The following is a 25,091-nucleotide window of genomic DNA, read 5'->3' on the forward strand; positions in this document are numbered from 1 at the left end:
AAGGACTCAACTAAGCGCCGCTCAGAGTGGTAAAAGAACCTTGGATCTTCTGGTCCAAAGACATGGTCTACTATGTTATGATGATCTATCCAGGCAGCGAATTCGTTGCCCCATTTTTGTGTACAGCCGTGAACCCTCCTGTTATACTCGTCACAACACAACGCTCGACTAGATGCTCTACGGTTTCCGGTTCTTGTCCATGATGCGTTGATGTGAGACAGGTAGGTCGAAAGTCAAAAGATGAAGCGTCGCTGCCATTAGGCAGCAGCTTCTAATGGTGCTCGCACTACTATCTTATGATGATGGTGCTCGCACTACTATCTTATGATGATGGACCCAATCAGCAAATTCCATACCGCACTCGTGCACCGTCGCAAACCCACCCGGAAGTTTCGTCACAACACACCGTTCAACTAGATGCTCTGCGGTTTTGGGGCCCATTACTACAACGGGTACATGTTGGACAGGTGGAAAGTCTGCACTGATGCAATGAGCGTGGTGTTAAGCAGGGTGAATGCCGTACCAAACAACCACATATAGCCGCTTAATTGTAGACAATAAGATGAAACAAACGCTTTCTGATTTTGCATTCCTTTGTAATATGTTGGGTTTTTTTTTTTTTAATGTGCCAATTTTTATTGTATGAGTGTATGTCATTTTTAAGATGCAATATAATTATCCAAGAGACAGAAGCTATTATATAAAGTAGCCAATAATATTTTCTTCTGGATCTCTGTAGTCCTTGCCATTTATCACCAATGACCTGCAATTAGTATTGAGTCGGAATGAACTGGACATTTACACTGCCGCACCCTCAGGAAACACCCCCCCCCCCCCCCCAAAAAAAAAAAAAAAAAACCAAAAACCCCGAAAAACAAAATAAAAAGCAAAAAAAATATGTATGTAAAATTTTTGTCAGAAAACCCGTCCTTCAAATGTATTAAAATGGCCCTTATCCCTTTCAAGAACTCTCAAACCGCAGACTTCAGGGTAGACCTCGGTTTGAGATTTTGTTTTTTTGCCAAATTGAGGATAATTTTAATCTATCCATGTTTGAAGGACGAGTTTTCTGGCCAAAGATTAAAGTTTAGAATTCAGAGTTAAAATAAAATAAAATTCTTCATTAAAAAGAATGAGATTTTTGTTTCTTAAAAAAAACTTACATTAGATTTCTTAACTTTGACTGCCTTTTTTTTCATCAAGTTCATTTGGACATAATATCAGATTGCCACGATGGATCACACATTCGTCAATTTCATTTTATCATTCTACATAATATTGAGGGGGTCCCGATAGCTCAGTTGGTAGAGCACTCGCTTCACACGCAAAGGGACCGAGATCGATCCCGGGTGCACTGGTCCCCAATGTCCACCGAGCAGTGATTGGGTGCTTGGTCTGTTAGATCTAGTGGAAAGTAGTCCTATCCAAAAGGTAGCAAGCAATTGCCATTGTCCGCTTCATTGGTGCTATTGGATCAGGGATAAACTCCGGCTCCGAAGGACTACGTAATATATGAATAATTTAAATCAATGTTTTATGACCATACAAATGCAATTCTAAGAGCGCTTTGAAGACTATATCGGATAAATGATTACATTTTCAACATGACCAAATATCTTTTGTTTCAATATATTTTAGTATACACAACATATGATATTCATTTGTAATCGTTTCACCATAACATTTTGTCATTAGTGAATTAAGTTTTATGATTATGTTCCAGGCTTTTGATTTCACAAATATTTCATCATCAGGCAAAAATTTACTGTACTTTTACACGAACACATAGACAGACCCCTTTCTGAGTGTTGAACTCTAGTAACAAGACATTATGTACTTACCTTTTCCCATTTAGCAGGCGATTGGAAAAATATACCGAGGGTTTATAACAAACTGAATTCCGTAAATATACGGAAAATTGGCAACCTTGCTTGCATCATATTTAACTGCTAAAACTGGAAGATGCATTTTATAAATTAAAATAGTAGATTTTTTCATCTCAGCCATTTTTCTTGGTCCATTCCATTATCCTTACAGATAGCTAGATCTAGTCGTTTTATTGATTTTACAGAAGGATAAAAAAAAAATTCCTTTAGAGATAATTTTCTTCGTGACTCACTAAAATATATAACCTGATTTTAGTATTTAGTACATGCAGTCTTGACACTTATTTATGAAACATTTAGTGTATGACGTCACAATGTTACGGTACTCTGAAAAAAACATGTATTTAACATTTTGGCCAGAAATCTCGTCCTTCAAATATCAACCGATTACAATGACCCTCAACTTGTCCAAAAATTTCAAAACTCGGACCTCGGAAGTCCAAAGTTTGAGAGTTTTTGCCAAGGTGAAAGTCATTATAATCTTATAAATATTTGAAGGACGAGTTCTCTGGCCAAAATTCTAAATACTTGTTTTTCTTTTACTGCTATTATTCTTTATTATCAAAGGTCGAATTTTTATATTCACTTATTTTCTATCTTTTTATTAATTTCATGTTTACAATTGTCTTGAAGTCTTTTAAAATCAATTATATTTCTCATGTTTTTCAAGAAGTAAGAGGACTATTTCATGATCTTTAATAAAAGTAAATTGGATCTGCACATTCTTGTTCATTACTTGTTGATTTAAGTCACAAACACACCTGGCTGGGGTTTCTTGACCTCCCTTAGTGGGCAGGGAGGCACTTACTGTGTCTTCCCAACCTCCCATAGTGGGCAGGAAGGCACTTACTGTGTCTTCTATCCCCCTGTATGTTTTCCAACGTGCTTTCTGTCTTTGTCGTGGAATGAGATTACTTGGTTTTGTACTGGCCTCGGCAGGAAACCCTAGCCAGGTGGGAAACAGTCAAATGTATACGATTAATTCTGAATTAAAAATTCACCTCAAATACCGGAGCATACTCAATGTTTCAATCATTTCTATGTTACATGTTTGTGTTGAGAATATTGGCTATCAAGCTTAAATACTGGCCAACTAACTTTGTGGAGTTTGTGTGTGTTGAACCCGTGCCCCTCAGAAGTCTAGATAGACTAGATTTTGAAGTGACATTATTTGGGGGTCGTGGATAGCTCATACGGTAGAGTCACGATCTTCCTGGCCAGGCGGAGTTGTCGTACCAGTAAAGTCGAGCCCCCCATCACCGCCAGGAAGTTATTATTCTCTGTTGTCTTCTGGCACGGTCCTGCTCACTTCACTTCTTGTTATATCAACGTAAGTGCCTGTTCCACTCGCTTTTCTGAACTAAGGGGCATAACTGTGTTAAAAGATAAACTTGTTCATATCCAATAAGAGTTGCGTCCCTGCCAAAATTGCACATAATGTAAAATGACAAATAAAAGGGATTTTAAAAAGTGAGAAGAAATGGAAATTTCACAATGTCTCAGTCAAACACAGGACCCATCACCTAGCTGTGTGTGAGTGTGAGAGAGAGGGAGAGAGAGAGAGAGAGAGAGAGAGAGAGAGAGAAGTCCTTTAATGATCTTACAGTGCTACGCCAGTAAGGAAGAACAAAATCAAAACCCCTAGAACACTGAGCATTTATATATGTATATTCATTAAACATGCTCAAAGCACTTTAAAAGGGGTCCCTAACCAACAACACAACAAGGAAGACAAGACATATCGCCTGTTCACTGTTAGGCGATATTATAATTTTTTTACTGACAGAGACAACGCTATTAAAGGCCAGATACTCATTTTACACCCTATTACGGTGAGAGAATGTGAGTAAAGAGCCTTTTCCAAGAACTCAAACATGCGCCACTCAGAGTGGGACTCAAACTGTGGACTATCAGGTCCAAAAACAAGTGTCCAACCACAAAACAGCACAGCCGCAGAAGGAGATGTGATAGTTGATAGATCTACAATTAAAAGCACACAAGAAAAGGTAAGGCAACAATGGGGAATTCCCCACAATTGAATGTTTTACGGCCCTTGTAACACATTTTACAGAATTTACAATAAAGTATCCAAGAAAAGGGAAGACAAAGGGGAATTGATTCAAATAAGAAACAGGTGTAGATTCCACAAGCACACTATCAAAGTACTTAGTTTGAGATCACTAAAAGTCTCATCCAGACACAAGCACAGGTCCCCGCTAAGATGAATATAATCAAGTCAAATGTTTTACAAATCATACATATAAAGAAACATAATGCAGTGCATAACAGAGATGATTTACAAGGAAAAAAATATCATCTCCCAAAACTCTAATGAAACATTTGACTGTTTCCCTCACAGCCAGGGTCTGGACAAAACCAAAGAATCTCATTCCAAGACAAAGATAGAAAGCATGTTGGAATCAGATATAGGTGGGTAGAAGACACAGTAAGTACCTCCCTGCCCACTATTGGAGGTCAGGAACCCCACCCAGTTCTGGTGAAAGAAATGATATCTACCATTTATAGTACTTTAGTAGAAAGTAGGTTTGGATTACGTTATTAGTTTTGATTTTCAAGACCGGCCGCACAGTGCGACCATTGGCCAGTAGAACAGATTCTGCTCTGGCCGCTGGGTAGCAGAGTACTAAATAATCAGTACATTGTTTCAAAAGAAGCAAATAAAAAAATAAATGTTCAATCTGATGAGTTTATTCAACTTTGAAAATACACGAAGCATTGTTCCCTTGAAAACAACCAAATAGATATCAGAAACCATGCATCCATCTTTATTTCATGATTCAACTTTCAGGAATGGCGACAATGGTGATGAAACAAAGAACCATATTATATTTGAGGATAAAATTTGCAATTAACAACTGAAAGACTATTGAATCAAAATTCAAAATTTGTGAAATATTCACAAACCCTAAGTTGTTCATTTGTAAAGATACGTCAATCTTAAATAAATGACAACGTATTTCATACATTTCATCCCTCGTATCCAATTTAAAAGCCATTTGACTGAATGATCATCTTGTTTCCTATGAGTCAATATAATGAAAAGAGAAAGAGTGAGTTAATGGTAAAAAAATACAAATGAAAGTTTAAAATTCACCCGACATGCACACACATACATACACACATACACATCTCACTCAATCTGCCAATCATTATATTACACTAATAATAAACTCAACCAATTCAAATTTCAAATAAGAAATATCTTTTAACAACAGTAAAATGAAAAAAAAATAATTTTAAATGCAACTTTGCTGTTATATATTAGTCGACAACTTCGTCTTGGATAAGTCCAGTCTCCGGCACACCAGAGATAGTTGTTCCTCGATCACCACCAGCTACTCCAGAGAGGCGCTAAAATAGAACAAAAGTTTAAAATATATAATATCATTACTCACATTGAATACAGTACAGACATGTAGAATTGACAATTTTCATTAATTAAAAAAAAATCTTAATAAGAAGAAGCAACTTAAAAAGGTTCAGTTCTTAAATCATAATCAGAGATGCCAACCCTTCACATTCCAAAAGTGGAATCAGAACGTCAGAAAATTAAAAAAATTAATTCAGAAAAGTGAGTTGAGCAGGTACATATGTTGATAATAACAAGAAAGGATGGGGGTAGGAAAGCGCCAGAAGACAACAGAGAATAAAAACTTTGTGGCGACGATGGGGGCTCGAACCCGCGACCTAACTGGTAAAACTTTGCCTGGCTGGGGAGATTGTGGCTCTACCATATATGAGCTATCCACGACTCTGTTATTTTCTGGCACTGTCCCACTCCCTTCATTTCTTGTTAAAATAGGAATTTGAGACAAGAAAAAGAAATTTGTCACCAATGGATAAATCCCCATCAACCTTGCCACCAAACACATAAAGACAGTATTCTGGCACAGCTGGCAAAACTACATATCAAATTAATGTGCGAGGAAATGGAATGGGGAAGAGGAGGGGGAAAGGAGTGCAACTGATTTTCCTACTTAGCTCCCTTTTGGCAATCTTAAAAAAAAAAAAAATTACCTCTCCCTCCTGTCCCTCCTCTCCCCCTATTTTTTCCATTGTACCATTATTATCATTTTAAAAAATCTGAATTTTAGAGACAATGGCAGAATAGCGGAAAGGAAGATTAAAAATAGGAATGATTTCACCAAAAGCGGAAGGGTTGGCAGACATGTATAATATCAAAACTCATTGAGATCTGATCGGACTGTTTATGTCGCATCATTTATCAAACAAGATCTCCAATGCCAAGTTATATTCTTGTGTCTTGCTGTAATAATTAATAAGTGATATGCAGACAAATCTTTCCATTAAAAAAAACCCCTTTAAATGATCACTCATTTCCCTAAAACAAGATCCTTTACAATTTAATGGTTATATATATAAAATGGATGCCATTACAAAATTATTTTTTTTTAATCCTAAAATAATTGATCGTAAAGAGCATTAATGAAAATGTTCCATGCAAAGCATCTCTTCGTCAAATGGTATCACCCTTAAAACATAGAAAAGTATACACATCCATCTAGCTTCCCCTTAACTGTTGCCTTCATCTTTTACAAAATCAACTCACCAATACCGAACAAGGTAAGCAGGATAAGCCATTTCTGGTTTTGGCTTTAGTCGGAAAAAGGGCATCCCTGATATAAGTAATTTATTACATGTATGAGGATGAACAAAATTTTAGATAGGTAAATTTTACTCATGCCTTGGCTTTGGTGATAAACAGACTTGGCAATCGTGAAGCATCGCTTTTTTATTTTGTTTCCATATTTTAACATCACAGCAGAGCATATTTTACCATTAAAAAAAACACAAAAATTCATATAAATATTTCATAAAGCCCTCATGCTTCAACAACAGATTCAAAGATAAATATAATCTAAATGACTTTGATTTCCCACCTATCCCACTTTCAAAAAGCATCAATCCTCCTCTCTATAATCTGATAACACTTTCAGCTAATTTTTAAATTTTCCTAGTCTTCAAAACTATCTAGCATTAGCAGTTTAGGACAAAATTACATATTTGAATACACAATCTTATACTGGATGGCAAGCCTTGTAATTCAATTTCAATTTCTCATGGGTCTAAAATAAGAATTTATTTTAAAATTTTATTTAAAATAAAGTAGAACAATAAGCCCCTTTCGAGGCAACCCAAAACAGATAGAAGGCCTTGGCCCCTATTACTATTAATGACAATGCTGGTAAAATATATCATTATTAATACCGTACGCATCCATATTCACACACAAAAAAAAAAGAAAAAAAAGTCTATAAGAACAAAAATACTGCTGACAGTTGCAATAGCAGAAACTTGAGACCCTATATTTCCTCCCTAGTAAGTGAATTAAACAAGTCTATTTTTAAAAACTAAAGAACTTACCGATGCCACTGAGGGCAATTTGTGGACCAAGAGCTGGAACACTTGTGGTGGTAAAGTTTGCTGTAACACTTGAAGGAGCTGTTGTGGCTGGCCACAAACAGCAACAGCATTACTGAGATGTTCTACGCCCTCCTCGACATCACCTGTTGGATTATGGGAAAGGAAACAGCTTTCATTTTTACCAGTTCCCTGAGGAATATGTTGATTTAAACATTCAAGGAGACAAAAAAAAAAAATCTCAGTTCAGGCAAAAATTTCAAAATGAGTTTCTTTTTAGGTATTTATTTACTGTTTAAGTATATTATTATTATCATCATTATTACTATATGAGGGGGGGGGGGGGGGGGGGGACTGGGTCATTGACCTCGATGGTGAGACCTATCTCGTTGAATAGGACTTAGGTCTAGAAAACAAGGGTACTTAATGATTTACTAAGAAGCAGTTTATTTTTAGTTATCTCCATTCAGATGAACTTCAAATCTTTGGGGTTTTTATTTCTTTAATAATTTTGTATGTTCTTCCTGCTGTCTCTTCTTTTTAGGGGAGAGAGGGGGGGTTTGAGGGAAATGTGTTTTAAATCTAAAGTTTTCACATATCAGTTATGTGGACCATTCACGCAATCTACCATCTGAAGTCAAGTCACTCTCTCTCTGCTACACTTAGTATTTCACTCAAATCCACAATCCTCTCCCTTCTCGCCCAAGAAACGCTCATGATTAAGTCAAGCAAAACAAAATATGGAATGCAAGTGAGACCCTTTATGCCCCTTTCGGGTAGAATCTCTCTGGTTGAAATGACCTCAGTGAACTTCACTTTATGAGATAAGATACATACAATGAATGAAAATGCGTAATAATTATTTGTATTTTTGACATAAGATTGGCACCACTGTGCACATTGCATGGTTTTTGATAAGGTATAGTGCACAACTAGACAGCGCTTTCTTTACCTGTTGATAAAAGCTCCTCTCCTTTCTGTACCTCTTGTAAGAAAAATCTCTGCATTTCCTCTTTGGAAGGTTCAGCCGACAGCTGTTGACGATAGAAAACATAAATATAGTAAAACTAAAACACTTTGCACATGTCCAATACTCACTCAACTCTGGAGTACAAATTGTAACTTTTTAAAATGATGTTATTTTCTTCTTTTTTTTGTGTGTGTGAATCAAGAGAAAGAAACAAACAAAAATAAATAAATTAAACATATTTATCAAAGTAGAACACCTTATACAGGCATTTGATACACGCTTGAAGAAGAAGAGGAAGAAGAAGAAGAAGAAGAAGAAGAAGAAGAAGAAGAAGAAGAAGAAGAAGAAGAAGAAGAAGAAGAAGAAGAAGAAGAAGAAGAAGAAGAAGAAGAAGAAGAAGAAAAGAAGAAGAAGAAGAAGAAGAAAGAAGAAGAAGAAAGAAGAAGAGAAGAAGAAGAAGAAGAAGAAGAAGAAGAAGAAGAAGAAGAAGAAGAAGAAGAAGAAGAAGAAGAAGAAGAAGAAGAAGAAGAAGAAGAAGAAGAAAAAGAAGAGATACTCATTTGATGTTCAAATAAATATGGAATATCATGCGTTGTATACACATCTGGTAGGATGATTGTCAATAAAATCCTGTCACAACCCAAATATAAATTAGAAACTCGAAATGGTCTTGGGAGAAGAGTATGGAACAAGCTGGAAAAGTGGATAATTGTTCTTTTCTTGAGCAAGAAACTCAAACCCTGTGACTGCAATGATGCACTGTAGCTCATCCTGGTAATCTCAGTCGTATTTTTTCAACAACAACAAAAAAAGATGAACAATAAATTACTATTTCTTCACAGGATCTAAAAGGATTCTCACATTAAAGCATAGGGTGCCCAAAACAAAACAAAAAACAAAAACACTGGACAAAGCAAATGGAAGGAGTTAAAATTAAAAGCTACCAAGAGATGTCAATGGATGTAAAAAATAGACAGCCAAATGGAAATCTATGGAGGGACACCAAGCTCCAAAGCAAGTCAAATGGATTGACAAAACAAAATCTGATGTTTCATTTTATACCTCTTTACAAGTTAACTTTTCAGAAACTAATACGGGAAAATTTTTCAGGATTTCTTAGATTTAAACAGACGATGATGATTGTGGTGTTGATGATGTTTTTTCTGGAATATCAATTACGTACTATCAAAAATCAGAAGAAAAAAATGGCTGGTAATGGGAGTGAGAACAAATTTATGAATTATGCCCAAAAAAAGTCTTAAAAGATGGGTAACATTTTTATCTCATATCAGTGCCTATTTTGTTGCTTTGAATTTCTTGATAAAGTCAGGATGAACACCAATGTTGAAATATGCTCTATAAAATCATGTCAGGTTGACTTACACCAAAGCTTGAATTTGCAGATTTTCTTTTGGTTTCCAGAGCCTTACGCCTCTCTGAAATATACAAAAAAGGTGAATTTAAACTTCAAAAAATTAAAATGGACACAAAAGGGAGGGGGAATATAGAGATCAATAAAAGTAGTATATAATCCAGGAATACAAAGTAAAAGAGCACTCTGAATTTTATTAGCTCCAGTCTCCTCATTTATTACATAGGCCATCATTTTAAATCAAATTAATTAAAATTGAGCTTTATTATAGCGCAATATCCACTAAACATGCTCAAAGCGCTTTACAAGGGGTCTCAGGACAACAGCAACATTTAACATTTAGGACGGGATATGCCGCCTGTTAGACGATATATTACAATTTATTTTTGGAACGAGACAACACTATTAATGGCCTGGTGCTTATTTTACACCTGAGTACAGTGAGACAATGGGAGTAAAGAGCCTTCTCCAAGGACTCAACTATGCGCAGAGCAAGACTCAAACCCAGGACCTTCCGATCCGAAAGTGAGTGTCATACCACAAGACGATATAGCCATATATATATGCTCTATAAATGACAACACGTATGATTCTTTTGTCCCTATCCTGAGCAATAATTCAAGTCATACTCACACACACACAACACACAAAATATAATAGCAATGAAACATGTGACGCTGAAAAGTTTTTCTATTTGTAAAATGCACTTGAAGCAATCTATCATATCTGCAAACCAACACTATTCTATTCAAAATCATAACTAACTTAACACTAGCATTTATATAGTGCAATATCCACAAAACATGCTCAAGTTGCTTTAACAAGGGATCCCTTGCCAAAGGCGAAGGCAACAACTGAACAGGTGGGACGAAACATGATGCCTGTCCGGCGACATTCAATTTTTTTTGGCAAACACTGTTAACGTCTTGGTACTCAATTTACACCTGAGAATAGAGACAGGATGTGAGTAAAGAACTTTACTAAGGACTCAACAATGAGCTGCTTAAAGCAGGACTCGAATCCTGGACCTCCCCGTTATAATTGGAAACACTCGCATTTATACTTATACTATATGTACAAAACAATGCCTTGATGATAAAGCAAAATGGAATTATTGAAATTTGGAGGGTAAAGCAGCATCTGCCTGAAGTTTGGAATCAGAAAAGAGTGGAAGTGGAGTGTGTTCGAAGACAACTTATTAAAATTAACCTAAGAAAATTGGTTAGTTAGCTTATTACTAGGAACAAAGTGGTTATTCAGAGTCGACTCTGGATAACTGTAGGCAGTTATTCAGAGTCGACTCTGGATAACCATGTGTACAGATATTTAGAGCCGATTAGCCTATCGAATTATCGAGTTGAGTTCTTGCGAGATGAGTTTGTTTCAATTTGATACCAGTTTACTACGGTTATTTTGTGACTTTGGCAATTTTAGTGCCAAATTATTAAAACTTGTCGATTTTTCAACTTCAGTCGCTTATAAATAAGAATCTTTAATCCATTGCAAATCATATTCCATCAACAAAGCAAATTTAAATTAGCTTATAAACAATCATTTCTTAAATCGATCAGCCTAACTTATTATCTCTTTATTACCAAATAATATCTATAAACATAATATGAAGATAGAAGGGTGGCTGAGCGAGAGAGAGAGAGAGAGAGAGAGACAGAGAGAGAGAGAGAGAGAGGAGAGAGAGAGAGAGAGAGAGAGAGAGAGAGAGAGAAGAGAGAGAGAGAGAGAGAGAGAGAGAGAGAGAGAGAGAGAGAGAGAGAGAGAGAGAGAGAGAGAGAGAGAATTAATGAATTGATTTTCATTTTTTTAAAAATTGTTTTATAATTAGACACAAGTTGCAATGAATTCTATAAACAAATTCAGAACAATCAAACAAAAACAAAACAAAACTTAAAAAGGAAGAAAAAAAAAAGACACGCTTATAAACCTTATAAAATCGTCAAATGAATGTATTATCATGTTACAGCTAAAAAGTACACAAATATTTACACCCATTTGCTCCATCCCCTTCCCTTTCGATCATCTTCTCATCCATGGCCACCATGTGTCTTGTGCTGCCTTTGACATTTGGCGCCAGCGTATCTAGACTAACATCATAAATAAGGGAGTGTCACCAAAATTCATGCAACTGAGCAGAGGTGTCAAAAAATGATAGAAGGCATGTTATTGTTTTTTTCCCCATGAACTACCACTGAGCAGAAAATGTTTGACATGACAAAAAACAACGGAACATTTAGGAACAAATCCTAAAATCCCAGAAATCCGCGGAAGATTATCATCACTGGTCCCCGCTATATTTTTAAAAATATTTTTTTTTTTTTGGTGCAAGATCTCGACAATTTGCAAAAAATTGCAAATTTTGTGGCCGCAATGCAAATCGCCGATGCAAAAAACTGCCATGACAGAAGAGACAAGAAAATACCAAAAAGTAAAACGATTTTTTCCCGTAGGGTTAAACAGAGGTGGGAGAGAAGAAAAAAAACAGAAAAACCGTGTGGTTGGTAACTGGAAATTCATCACTCCATAACTGTCTACGACTCCCCGACTCTGAATAACTGTAGACAGTTATTCAGAGTCAACTGTCTACAGTTATTCAGAGTGGACTCCCTGACTCTGAATAACCGTAGACAGTTATTCAGAGTCGACTCTGAATAACTGTAGACAGTTATTCAGAGTCGACTCTGAATAACCGCAGCCTACTAGGAATGTCCCCATAATAAGGCGCACATTTCTAGAAAGATGTCTGAAGAAACCAAACATGCTCACTAGTCTGGAGACTGATTTACTCTCCCCCTACTCTCTAACTCTAACTAGAGAGGTGGGCCTTTGGCCTACCAACCTCCGCTGCACGTCCAACTCGCCTTGAGCATGCATTCACGTAAAATATAAAGATTTTTTTAAAAAACCTACCTCTGTTTCAAAAACTAGCATCTTTCACCTTTCTAAGAAACATTTTGATTTTTCAGAACTTTAGTTCGTTAAAAATACCGGCCAATCTGACCCGTTGAGTCGAATGAAAACGAACTTTTGTTGTTTACACGGTTCAAAGGAAATGCCGTAAATAAGCTTTCATGGACTTCCTGTGTTGTTTTTACAGTGTCACGTGACCGTTTTGAGAAATTTGTCGTCTGCTACAAATAATTAGACCGGTAGGGGGTAGATATTTTCGTTGGAGCAGAGAAAAAGTGAGTATTATTTCTTGGACTTGTAGAGAGGCCTAGGGTCCACCAGCAGTCAAGTTTATTGAATAAAAGAAAAAAAGGCCTTTTTACTGCACTAATGCACCAAATTGCATACCTATCTATGGACACTTTGTTCCGTATCTTTTTCCCAATAAACTTTTTTAAAAACCTGGGGCCAGGGTTGCTAGTTTGGCCTCCTGGTGGCCAAATTTGAGAAATTTGGCCTTTTCCCAAGCCATTTGGCCTCCCAAAATTTGGTTTGGCCACTTGGCCTCCTGTAACCAACTTTTTGGCTTCCTCTGACTTTCCCCGTTATATCGTTTTACTCTGGTACCGGTAAAACTTATTTTATTTGGCAATCTAAATATCTAAATGCAACACGTGCTAACGCCACAGATTGCATTTGCTAATGCTTCTATATATACGAATTTTCCTTATCCTATCTAAATTGTTTAACAAATCTAAAGAGTTTTCGCGAGGCTAAGGTGGGTTTGGTGGTATTTGGGCTCCTGCCGAGGAATCTGGCCTCTTGCTATAGCTAGTTTGGTCTCTTACTCAAAAATGATCTGGCAACCCTGCCTGCTAGGCGGTACCTTAATAACAGAAACGATACCCACACGATTTCGCGAGGAATTAATCATGAAAACAATTAGGATATAATTTCAACACAACTTTTGAAATTCATCAAGGATTGTCCATTACCGAATGTTTTTTGATAGAAAACAAATGCATCTTCAAATCTAAACTGCTTTTGACGGTAAGCGGTAAGTTTTTTATTTATTTTTCGGCCCAAACGAATGATTTATCCTGGTATAGAAGCTAAGTATTGGTAACACCGGCCCACCTCTCTAAATAAATGTTATTAAAAATTTAAAACTTACTTTAAGTGAAAATTCAGTTTTCAAATGACAGTATAAAATCTGGTTTACTATGATGCAGTATACTATCCCGATGATAAAACCGTTTGAATTTTGTCTCTAGGTTATATAGAAGCAGAGTTATTCAATTTTTTATGCCTTAAAAACACCCAAAAATTACTATAGGAATCAGCCTGAAATTGGGCACCAGCTGACTGAAAAAACGAAAGGGGATTCCCCTGAAACACTGTGACGTCACAAGGCTAGGAGCCAATGACCGACGCTGACCACGGCAGTCCAAGCTGAAATGGCGTTACTTTGGTAGATTTTGAAATGAGTGTGATTTTATGGAATGCTCAAAGGGTATCCTGGAAGCAGTTTTGAAAGTTGAAAATGGTATCATTGGAAAGGAAAATGATTGAATTTTATGATTATTTATGTTTTAAGGGGATTTTTTCATGAATGATGATAAACGGCTTGATTTTCTTGCCCACTACAATTAAGCTATCTTTCCATTACAATATCTTCTAAATGAATTTAAGGAGGGAAATGGTAATTGTACCAAATGATAGAGCGTTCAATGCCCTTTATTTTGGTATTTAATTTATCCAATTCTGTAAATAAATACCAGAGGTATCTCAATTTAACCAAGCCATGGTTTTAGCCTGCAACTCACAAACGATAACTAGCGGTCACACAGGTGAATGGGAGAACTGTGACACAGATTTAGCCATTCATTTAAGTGCCTAAGTAAGGTTATTATTATGTGTGTTAGTGTTAGTAAAAGTTTTAAAAAAAAAAAATCACCCTTTGCACTACTGGAAATGACGGGCAAAAAGATTACATTGTATGAAAACTAAAATATTGACGACCAAATGTCATATTAATTCAACCATGATGATGGCAATAAATAAAAAATGAGAATGTCATTGACTTTGCCTGACACTACTGACACTGACACCCTGACTGCTATTGTTCGTCAACACTTCACTTACTTTCCCTCAGTTTCTGTTTGAAGTTAGGGTCACTTCTACGTTTTTTATCAAAATAAACACAATATCCAAGAAAGCATAATCCAGCACCAGCCGCAGCAATGCCAAAAGTTGTTTTGGAAATCATTGTAATTTTGTTGTGAGAAAACCGACCACTGCTGGTGGACGGACCGACGACATGAAAAGAAAGGAAAGAAGAGTTGTACTTTGATGTAGTGATTATGTAGAATAAATTTAGTTCCTGTTACATAAAACCTATTTTTACCAAATAATTTTGGTTCACAAGATGCGTATTGTGTCTCAAAATACCCCTTAAAATCGCTATGCTGTATCTGTGTATACAATAGCATTATAATTTGATAAATGTATGAGTTGATTGCTAAATAAATTATCTATCGAGTTATAAATCAGTGATTATAAAGTGAGTATTCTGGATGAGGTTGTTTTAGACATTCTTTCTGCCTACTTCAGCTTGTGGAGTTCTTAAAAGGGTCAGGTCTTTTGAAGCTCTCCTTATGGAAAAACATAGATCATCACCTCTTGTAAACAGTCTCTACTCTCAGTTCTCAGACATAGTTTCACCATCATGTGTTACTGACTTTTATTATAATTCATGTACGTTTTGAATAGTTGTTTGGATATTTCACTTATATGTTTCAATGTTAATTTATTATTTACAATTGCATCTAACTCAGTCAGTAGTCAACTCAATTCTCAATCACTCAACAATTTGATCCTCATACTCATTGTCATTGACTCAAGCCTCAAACTCAACCAGTGGTCAGTGGCATTTTCATTTAGACAGAAGAAGAGCAGAAGAGTGACAGAGACAAAGAAGACGACTTAACTGTGACTAACATATTTTTAGAGAGGCCTACCGAAAGTACCCACAAAGGGAAACAACTCAAATAGTATTCCCTCAACTAACCCCGAGAAAAAATAAAACCTATAGTACCTTTCAAGAAGTCTTTACTCCACTCACTTACTCAATCAAGTAAGGCAGTTTAGTGAGCAGCAGCAGTGGCAGTCAAATTGCGACCCAACTCTCCCATAGGAAAGTTGTGACTGGAAATTGCCGTTCGCGTTTTGAGCGGGTTCAATTAATGATACATAACACTTCGTTATAAAGAGGAATATCGCAGATATTTTGGTATCATTATTTTCGTCTTTCAATTTCCTTTTAAATTTAAATTAAATGGTGCCAATTAAATTAAGGAAAATCCATTAAAAATTCCAGAAGTTACATGAAGTTGGCAATTTTCAAATGCATTTATTTTTTTATTTACCGCGTGCGTTTTAAAAATAAAAACGCTTGTTTTTAGAATAACATCTAAACTTTATTCATGCGAAATTTCAAGGCTCTATATCTATGCGCAGACACTTTTTAACTCTGCGCCGAAAACTATGTTTACATTATCTTCTCATCATGGCTGCCCGACGATATCGATATTCATATCAATATTTTAAATTTAGTTCTCTATTATTTTTAATTTAGTCCATAATATTTTCAGTACTATTATTTACTTTATTTTTATTTTGAATACATACTTAGCCGAGTTTTTGATTATGTAACATGTGTGACATATTATATAATAATGTGTTAATTTGAAATGTTTATCTTCCTCTTTATTAATGTAAATGCATTGTCCTCGATAAGACGAACATTTTGGTATACAATATATGATAAGAACTCCATATTGACTGTTTTAACCATTTTTTATTAACATCACGCGATTTCAGTCACAACTTTGCAATGGTAATTTTGGGGTAAAAATCGGTCTAAAATTTCAGACTTTGAACTGCTGTAACTACATTTCTTATCAAGATAGAAACAAAATTCAAACTGTTTTGTAATCTGTGTTGCCAACTCTTTCATATGACATTGGTTTCAAGTGTGTGAGTTACATTTAGAATTTTTATTAAACTCCCTACGCCTCAAATCGATTTTAAAATTAGAATAGATTTGACTGTTATAATTATATGAAATTAAGATTAATTCTTTAATTCTTCATAATACTAATACACTGCTCCAATGTACACAATATTCTCTGATGTTTTCCTGTTCATCGTCTTTTTATTTTTTTCGCTCTTCTCTCTTAACGGACATGATACTTTTTTTCCTGTTCAGAGTCGTTTTTCAAAATATGTCAGCTACTACAAAGAAAAAACATGTCGCCAAAGAAGTATTAGAGGAATATCCCCTACCGAATGATAAACGGCAAATTGTTAAGGTGAATAAACTTCATATTCAGTATAATGACAGATTGATTGATTTATGGGAATCAATGTGAACTAATTTGCAGATCTGATAACTGAACACTATTATGGGCTTGATTTAACGTTGCTGTAATGGAAAGTGTTTTGCAATGGTTTGCGAGTATTCCCATTTCAACATTGAGCCCATAAAACAATTTAGCATATCAGACCTGTAAATAAGTTTGCGCCGATTGGAATCCAAAATGAATAAGTCCTTGCTCAACATTTTTTAACTCACTCAACCCTAACACCGACTATATCCGTTGTTTACAGGGGTTTACTTTCACCCCATGCCTATTTATTACATTTTTCTGAGACAAATTATAGACGTAGTATCAAAGCTAATGTTTTTAATTTTTACATGTTGATGGTAGATGAATAAAAATATATATGAACATGCTCCTTTTTAATACATTTTTTTCTTCAAATTTTGATAACAAACAAAAATCTCTAGGGCTGAGTGAGTTAAGGTACTTTTCACTTATTACATCATCACAATTTTGCTCCAATTGCAGAACTTAATGAGCATCTCTAGGTCATTAAAACTTAATGAAAATAAAAGTTGATGCCAGACTACATAATTTAAAGAATTTTGAAGTGTTATTTTGATCCTTGTGAGTTTAAATTGCTGAATAAATTAAAGTGAACTATTGCCACTACTATTTTTATCTCCTAAAAATTACTAATTTTTAAATTTTCAAGTTGGCATATCTGTTTTAGTAGGTTGTGTAGGTGAAGGTTATTATTCTGCTAATTTATACCATCGAGATGCTGTGAATCACTACAGTTTACAACCTGCCTTCCTCTGTATTTCTTTATTCTTTTATGTATTTATTTGTCGTTGTGAAGGATAATTAAAAAAAAAAAAAATATGTCGTTGTTCGTTTTGGTTATTTTTTTCTTTTCTTTAAAATTTAGGTTTTTTTTTAAAGGTATTTTGTGCTTGTTTATGCAGGTGACAGCATCCCGTGGTAACAACCTTCATGAAGTTGTCACATCCAGTGATGAGAAGTTCTTGGTCAGCATGCCTTCTAAGTTCAGAAAACATATTTGGATAAAGAGAGGTAAGTGGGACGAAATGAATTAATTGTTTTAAAAAAGATATATATATTAATAACAAATGGGGGCAAAAAAAACAACAACAAACGATCAGATATATGACAAATTGCAATTGAATGATAGTCTGAATAATATAATGTTATGTAGGTACAGTAGAAGTTGAATGATTTTCTGTTCATTTTTTTTTCTTTTTCCTGGACTGTGCATGGAAAACCTCAGGCTGCGATAAGGTTAAAGATCGAGTTTAGTCATTTAGAGCACTATAAGTATAAGGCTCATGGAGCAGTAGTTTAACTGATAATAGCAGCAGCAATTGCTCCCTCACGACCCTATTCTCCACTAGGAGAGATGGGAATAAACCAAATAATTGCTCCCTACATTTTGGATAGAACATAATCATTTGTAAAGTTACAAGTAATAGATATAGTGAGTCAATCACTTTTAGGTGACCAGAGAGGTCCAGAAAATCATTGACTGCACCCAGGTCTGATACTGGCCCCTTTGATTATGAAGCAAATGATTTCCCATTTGAGCTGTCAGAACTCCGTGAGAAAAGAATATGTCGCTGCGAGTGTAAACTGTTTACCCCAGCAGCTTTGACTTGAACATTCCATATCACATCAGAGATCATGTCTGGTATTTTGAAGCTATTGGTGTCATACAAACGCGCAATGCAGTCGACGGGGTTTTACTGTACGGAGTGGCTATTCGTCAGTACTGACCCCCAGGCGCTGGCACCTGCGGGTCAGTACTGACGAACAGGCACCGGCGTCTGGGGGTCAGTACTGACTAATACTATTACTAGTACTGATGCCAATTGGTCAGTTCTGACCTGGCCACGGGCGTTGACGGTACCAAAATTATGGAAAAATGCCATTTTAAAAAATAACTTGCTCTATAAATCAGCATTTCCTGTCCCATACTAGTACTAGTCGCAGGGAAGCCCTTGTTTTCACTAAAATTTTTTGTCGGTTTACGTGAGATTTGTTTAATAAATATATCAATGAATTAAACAAGTGAAATTGTCCAATCCTGAGAAAAAGACCAAATTTGGTGTTGATACGCCAAACTGAAAGCCCTATATGTCGGTTCATCCAACGCGCATGCTCACTGCACTGATGCATGGCGCCAGAACTGAAAGTGAAAGCTCTTTCATTGTCTCGTCTTTCTTCATTCCTGTCATTTGAAATTCGGCTTGCTCGAATCTTACTGAGACAGGAAAAGTAGAAAACGGTAAGGGCTGCCTGAAGCCGGTGATCGTAAAATACTAACGAAAGAGTGAAAATGAAAGGCTTCATATGGGAACGAAACAAACAATGGACGTTTCGGGTACAAACCCTTCATCAGCACAACAATACACAAATAAACATGGAAAACAAATAAAATATAATGAAAAATAGCTTGTATCATCTGTACTCAATGGTGGTTGCAGTATGAATGAAATGTTAGCGTTCTATTCACTTCATATCTCGTGGGTAGAGGATAGGGTGCCCCAGGGGGGTGATCTGACTGATAAGAAAAGGTCAGCGTCAGGGAACAGAACCTTCCAGAAAATAATGGAAGATAAAAGACATATATAAGTGGTAGTAGTAGTAGTAGTAGTAGTAGTAGTAGTAGTAGTAGTAGTAGTAGTAGTAGTAGTAGTAGTAGTAGTGGTAATAGTAGTAGCAGTAGTGATAGTAGTAGTGAGTGGTAGTAGTAGTAGTAGTAGTAGTAGTAGTAGTAGTAGTAGTAGTAGTAGTAGTAGTAGTAGTAGTAGTGGTAATAGTAGTAGCAGTAGTGATAGTAGTAGTGAGTGGTTAGTAGTAGTAGTAGTAGTATAGTAGTAGTAGTAGTAGTAGTAGTAGTAGTAGTAGTAGTAGTAGAGTAGTAGTAAGTAGTAGAAAGCTGTAGTGAAACAGTAGGAGGCGAGGTGAAAAAGTCACGGCGGAGGTGGGGTTGGGGGGGGGGGGTGTTGAATGAACGAAGGTCGAATCTTCGCGAAGGAAATACGAACGGTCGGATGGCTGGCGATGTGATAGTAAGGTGGAATATAGATAGTGCCTGCTCCACTCACTTTTCTAGATAGATAACTATGCGATTACGTGCTCTCTGTGTGGGATTGCTTACGTTGGTGAGATCGGAAAGAGGCTCGGTGACAGATTCGTGCAGCACTAGCGCGACATATCGAACTGTGCAGACACTTCAATCTGCCGGACTACTGCAATGTACAGCGTGTGTATATGTGTGTGTGTGTGTTTAGTTTTTGCCATTCGGATACTTCCACCCGCCGACGTAGGGAAACTCACCTGATCAAGTCGTTGGGAACGCTGACTCAACACCAGGATTGACCACCACTAACCTCCACTTCGTATCCCGCTGTGCAACCACCTCTTAGTCAATACTATCTTTGAGCCTTTTCGATGTCAACGTCACCCATATTCATAACCACTGCTGCCACTACAGCTACTGCTGCTGCTACTAATACTACTTCTACCACCACCGCCACTACTACTACTACTACCACCACCACCACCACTACTACTACTACTACTACTACTACTACTACTACTACTACTACTACTGTTCATACAACTACCCTCTCTCTCTCTCTCTCTCTCTCTCTCTCTCTCTCTCTCTCTCTCTCTCTCTCTCTCTCTCAATTCCCCCTCTCTACCGGTCCGCCCCCCCCCTTTTTTTTCCCTTCTCTCCCCTCTTTTCTATCTATCTATAGATAGTATGCAGATGACGTCACTCATGCCTTTGTTATTGCTTTTGCCATCCGCGTCTGTGAGTTGTTCTCACTAAACTGTATTAACCAGACTATAAAAGTTCATGGTTACACAGAGTTCGTGTGTTGGTCCGTTATACTTCCGGATGGCAATGTTGTGAACTCTTTGGCCAAGCGCATTCTATCTATATTCCACTTTACTATCACATCGCCATCCGACCGTTCGTATTTCATTCGCGAAGATTCGACCTTCGCTCATCCAACAACCCCCCCCCCCGCCCCACCTCCGTCGTGACTTTTTCACCTCGCCCCCTCCAGTTTCACTACAGCTTTCTACTACTAACTACTACTACTACTACCACTACAACTACTACTGCCACTATTACTACCACTACTGCTACTGCTACTACTACTACTACTACTACTACTACTACTACTACTACTACTACTACTACTACTACTACCACCACCACTAATATGTCTTTTATCTCCCACCCACGTCTTATAGTCGGTGTTACGATTTAAGAAGCCGTACTTTAAAACTGCGTTCACAAGTTCAGTTATTTTCAGTATATTCTTATAATAATAATAAATAAATAAAATAGAATTACCTTTATTCATGGAAAATTTGTATCTAGGGTCTATACCAAGGGAAGGCTGGAATAACCTAGGCATCAGCCGCAGTTCAGCTCCCCAAGTCGAGCTAGGGCGAGGTGACTAGCTCGAGGTCACACAGGGCAGCGGCGGCGGTTGATCGAACTCGGTACCTTTCGGGTACGAAGCAAAGACCGTTCCGCTGAGCCACGCTGCCCAAAAATAGAATAATCTATTCGTTATCAAGTTTCTCCTCCTTTCCGTTATTTATTATTATTATTATTATTATTATTATTATTATTATTATTATTATTATTATTATTATTATTATTATTGTTATTATTTTGCATGACAAAAAAAAAAAAAAAAATTAAAAAATCCTCATCAATAGAATGGACAAAGTGTTATAAAAGAATCGTAACAGGAAATATTATATAACACATTTTCCTCTATTTTTCTTTAAATTAAGCTATAACGAAAATATACGGGGGAAAAAACAATAAAAACAAAAAACAAAAAAAAAAAAAACAACAAAAAAACAACAACAACAAAAACCCAAAGAAATAGAATGGACAACATAAAATAAAAAAGAATCTTATGGTGGCTTGAAATACTGTAACGAGTCATATCGTTGCCCCAACGACATCTAACGCGTTAGAAATCAAACTTATCTAAGTGACCAAGTGTTACTGTGTGCCATCGGATAAGTTGGCCTGAGAGCCTGGGATTTTAATTGTTTTGTTTTTTTAATGGTATACTTTAGGAAGTGACGAATAAGTGTGAAGAGGTCTTTGCACTGACGAACAGGTCCGATGTTCGTCAGTGCTGATCAATGGTGGGCAGTGGCACAGACCGAAGAGAGGTTGTCTGTGGGCGGTGGCACCTGTTGTTCAATACTGACCAATAGACACCAGGTTATTGGTCAGTACTGACCTCCAGGCACTGGCGTCTGTTCGTCAGTACTGACCCGCATGTGCTAGCGCCTGGGAGTCAGTACTGACCAATAGCCCTAGCCTTACTGTAACATGTCTTTAAGAATAAATAATTAAAATTAAAAATAAAATAAAATGGAGCAACTCAATTGTCTTCGTGCTCATCCTCTTGTGTTCAATGTATTTGTTGTTTGATGTAAGTGATGGTTCACAGCGTAAAAGAAAATAAATATTAAAATTGTCCCAACTATCGGCATCCTCTGTGGTGTAATGGTAGCACGTCTGACCTGTAATCAGAAGGTCTGAGATTCGATCTCCAGTCGAAGTAGACTGTCTTTTGGGGATGGTTTGTTTTGTTTTTTTTTCTTGTATTTTTCTTTCTTGCTTTGTCTGGCACCTTTCATACACACTTTTTCAGGTCTTTAATTAAAATTTGCTTGTCTTAGACAGAAATGCAGCATGCTGAATTTATACTTATTTTGACCCTTTCAGGGATGCTTGAATTAAGAAGAATTTTTGTATGATAATTATTTTTTTCCTTTTCTTTTTAAAGGAGACTTTGTCATGGTAGATCCAATCCAAGAAGGAGATAAAGTGAAAGGAGAAATCAGCTATATTTTATTCAAAGACCAGATCAAATACATACAAGAAGAAGGGTTATGGTAAGCATGGGAGCTGGCTCAATGATTTTGTTGGTTTGTTGAGGGTTTTTTTATTTTTGTTTTGTTTTTAATGTGCTGTGTGGGTTTTTTTTTTTTTAAACTTATTGGTTTGATTTGATTTTCCATCCTTTTTGGTAGTTTTTAATGTGATTTCTGTTTTCATATTTTCTAAATGAATAGAACTACAGTCTAGGCCGGTTTGTTGGGACGGCTCGGTTCTCAACAAATAAGCCGCATCCCAATGCAGTGCCGGCCGTGAAATTGAGCAATTTTTTTTTTTTAGATTTACCATAGTCCACTCTGCTTTTATCCAGACTTGTGACTGGCAATACAACTTCTTATGAAAGACAACTTGACATGTCAGTTATTGCAACAACGTTTATCAGACAGTGACATGTCACGTCTTAATGAAAAACAGACGACACCTTAATCTAGCTCTAAAATGAGAGACAAGTCTAACTGCAAAAAACAATTAACGCATTTGCCACTCATACTGGCTTCATAAATAAGCAATGGGTCAAGAATGCATTGTCTACCCATTCGTCTCATTGAACAATCAAATAATTTGGTGGTGACAGCCTTGAACAAACAACGCCATCACTCCTTATCCATCGCACCAATGGTCAGTTTGCATGCGAACCTAAAAAAAATTAAAAGCATTGAGATTTTGTAAGCGCAATATCAACTAAACATGCTCAAAGCGCTTTATAGAGGGTCTCTGACCAACAGCAGCACTTAATGTGTAGGACGGGATGTGACGTCTGTTAGGCGATATTCTTCTTTTTTTCGGACAGAGACAGTGCTGTTAACGACCAGGCTCTCATTTTACACCTGAGTACGGTGAGAGAATGTGATTAAATAGCCTTTTCCAGGGACTCAACTATGCGCCAAGCGAGGCTCGAACCCAGGACCTTCCGATCCAAAAGCGAGTTTCATACCACTAGACCGCATAGCTGCTGATCCACAAGTTTGGAATCCGAGGAGGAATTTCCTCCCTATTAAAAATGACATTTCCCCAATCAAATGTAATAGTAGTGAGAGACTTGATGTGTGGTGTAATAGAAAGATGCAGTTTCCCACTCTCCACAAGTTAGCTAGAATATCAATGATAATATTTCATCTCAATGGCTCTAAATGTGGGGGTAAATGCAGTTAAAATGGGGCTTCTGACTTAGGCAACTGTTCAAAATTGTCCTCCTTTTTCACTTTTTGTCACCAACAGCACTGCTTAGATAAAGGACGGACAATTTAGGACTAACAAGTGGCGTTGGTTTTATGTATAAGTTGACTTTGCAAGGATACTACTGTATTACTGGTGACATGCCAGGGGACAGCGTGGCTCGACGGTACGGTCTTTGCTTCATACCCGAAAGGTACTTTGTTCGATAACCCGCTGCTGCGCTGTGTTACCTTGCGCAAGTCATCTCGCTCTAGCTCAAGTTACAGAACTGCACTGCAACTGATGCCTGGGTTAGTTATTCCTGTCTTCCCTTGGAATAGACCCTAGAAACAGATTTCCCCTATGTGATGAATAAAGGGAATTTTATTTTATTTTAAAAAATTATTATTCACAGGCCTCAGGAATTTAGCGAGAAGATGAGCAAATCAGACAGTGCTACAATACCAGACGACATGTTGCCTCCCAGTGATAGCGAAGACAGTGACAATGATCTCGCTGATATGGTTGTAAACATGAACAGAGTCCAAGTAGCTTATGAGCCGTCAGATTCAGAGGAGGGAAGCTCTGATGGCGAGGAAGAAGAAGACGATGATGGAGATGATAATTGTTATTCCACTTCTAATAAATCATTGAATAGAAGTGCTACTGACAAGGACACAGAGAATTTGTCGAGAGATACAGGATAATAAATTATTTATGTGACAAATATCATTTTGTTTATATTTTATTGATTGATTTTTGTTATTTTTTTGCTTTAAAAATATTTTTTTCTTCTGCTATAATAAACTGAAGGGGGTCCCGATAGTTCAGATGGTAGAGCACTCGCTTCACACACAAAAGGTCTGTGATCGATCCTGGGTGCGGTCAATATTTTTTCTGAGTGAGAGTCTAGAAAGTGTGCATGTTTCTCTGTTGTTCGAACCCAAGCTGTTCAGTTTTCTCTTCGTTTTAGGTGATCGTAGATAATCTGTTACGGGTTATCCTGTATTAGGCGCCATGTGCATCATCATCGTTGCTAACTTCG

The 25,091-nt window shown here is 36.7% G+C and overlaps 2 protein-coding genes across 2 annotated transcripts; one reads left to right on the forward strand and one right to left on the reverse strand.

Moving 5' to 3' along the window:
* Positions 1-4,579: 4,579 nt before the first annotated feature.
* LOC144963248 (mitochondrial import receptor subunit TOM20 homolog) lies at positions 4,580-14,866 on the reverse strand. Its single transcript, XM_078897109.1, has 5 exons — positions 14,678-14,866; positions 9,643-9,695; positions 8,242-8,323; positions 7,293-7,435; positions 4,580-5,258 (listed from the first exon to the last, which is right to left on the reverse strand). The coding sequence occupies exons 1-5, from the start codon at positions 14,799-14,801 to the stop codon at positions 5,169-5,171; spliced, it is 492 nt and encodes a 163-aa protein (XP_078753235.1). The 5' UTR covers positions 14,802-14,866; the 3' UTR covers positions 4,580-5,168.
* Positions 14,867-15,156: 290 nt separating this feature from the next.
* On the forward strand, positions 15,157-24,773 carry LOC144963253 (putative RNA-binding protein EIF1AD). The gene is made up of 5 exons (XM_078897118.1): positions 15,157-15,289; positions 16,803-16,905; positions 17,886-17,994; positions 22,779-22,887; positions 24,462-24,773. The coding sequence occupies exons 2-5, from the start codon at positions 16,819-16,821 to the stop codon at positions 24,751-24,753; spliced, it is 597 nt and encodes a 198-aa protein (XP_078753244.1). The 5' UTR covers positions 15,157-15,289; positions 16,803-16,818; the 3' UTR covers positions 24,754-24,773.
* Positions 24,774-25,091: the final 318 nt, after the last annotated feature.

This window comes from Berghia stephanieae, chromosome 1, assembly GCF_034508935.2.
Source record: "Berghia stephanieae isolate SIO BIC M18660-M18661 chromosome 1, UCSD_Bste_1.3, whole genome shotgun sequence".
Lineage (NCBI taxonomy): Eukaryota > Metazoa > Mollusca > Gastropoda > Nudibranchia > Aeolidiidae > Berghia > Berghia stephanieae.

What these genes read in the sequence shown, in the direction of transcription:
- LOC144963253 (XM_078897118.1), top strand. Translation starts at nt 16,819, where the DNA reads ATGTCAGCTACTACAAAGAAAAAACATGTCGCCAAAGAAGTATTAGAG. An exon ending in ATAAACGGCAAATTGTTAAG is followed by an intron (nt 16,906 to 17,885) that starts GTGAATAAACTT and finishes TTGTTTATGCAG; the next exon opens with GTGACAGCATCCCGTGGTAA. An exon ending in ATACAAGAAGAAGGGTTATG is followed by an intron (nt 22,888 to 24,461) that starts GTAAGCATGGGA and finishes TATTATTCACAG; the next exon opens with GCCTCAGGAATTTAGCGAGA.
- LOC144963248 (XM_078897109.1), bottom strand. Translation starts at nt 14,801, where the DNA reads ATGATTTCCAAAACAACTTTTGGCATTGCTGCGGCTGGTGCTGGATTA. An exon ending in CAAACAGAAACTGAGGGAAA is followed by an intron (nt 9,696 to 14,677) that starts GTAAGTGAAGTG and finishes TGTATATTTCAG; the next exon opens with AGAGGCGTAAGGCTCTGGAA. An exon ending in AGAGGAGCTTTTATCAACAG is followed by an intron (nt 7,436 to 8,241) that starts GTAAAGAAAGCG and finishes ATAATCCAACAG; the next exon opens with GTGATGTCGAGGAGGGCGTA.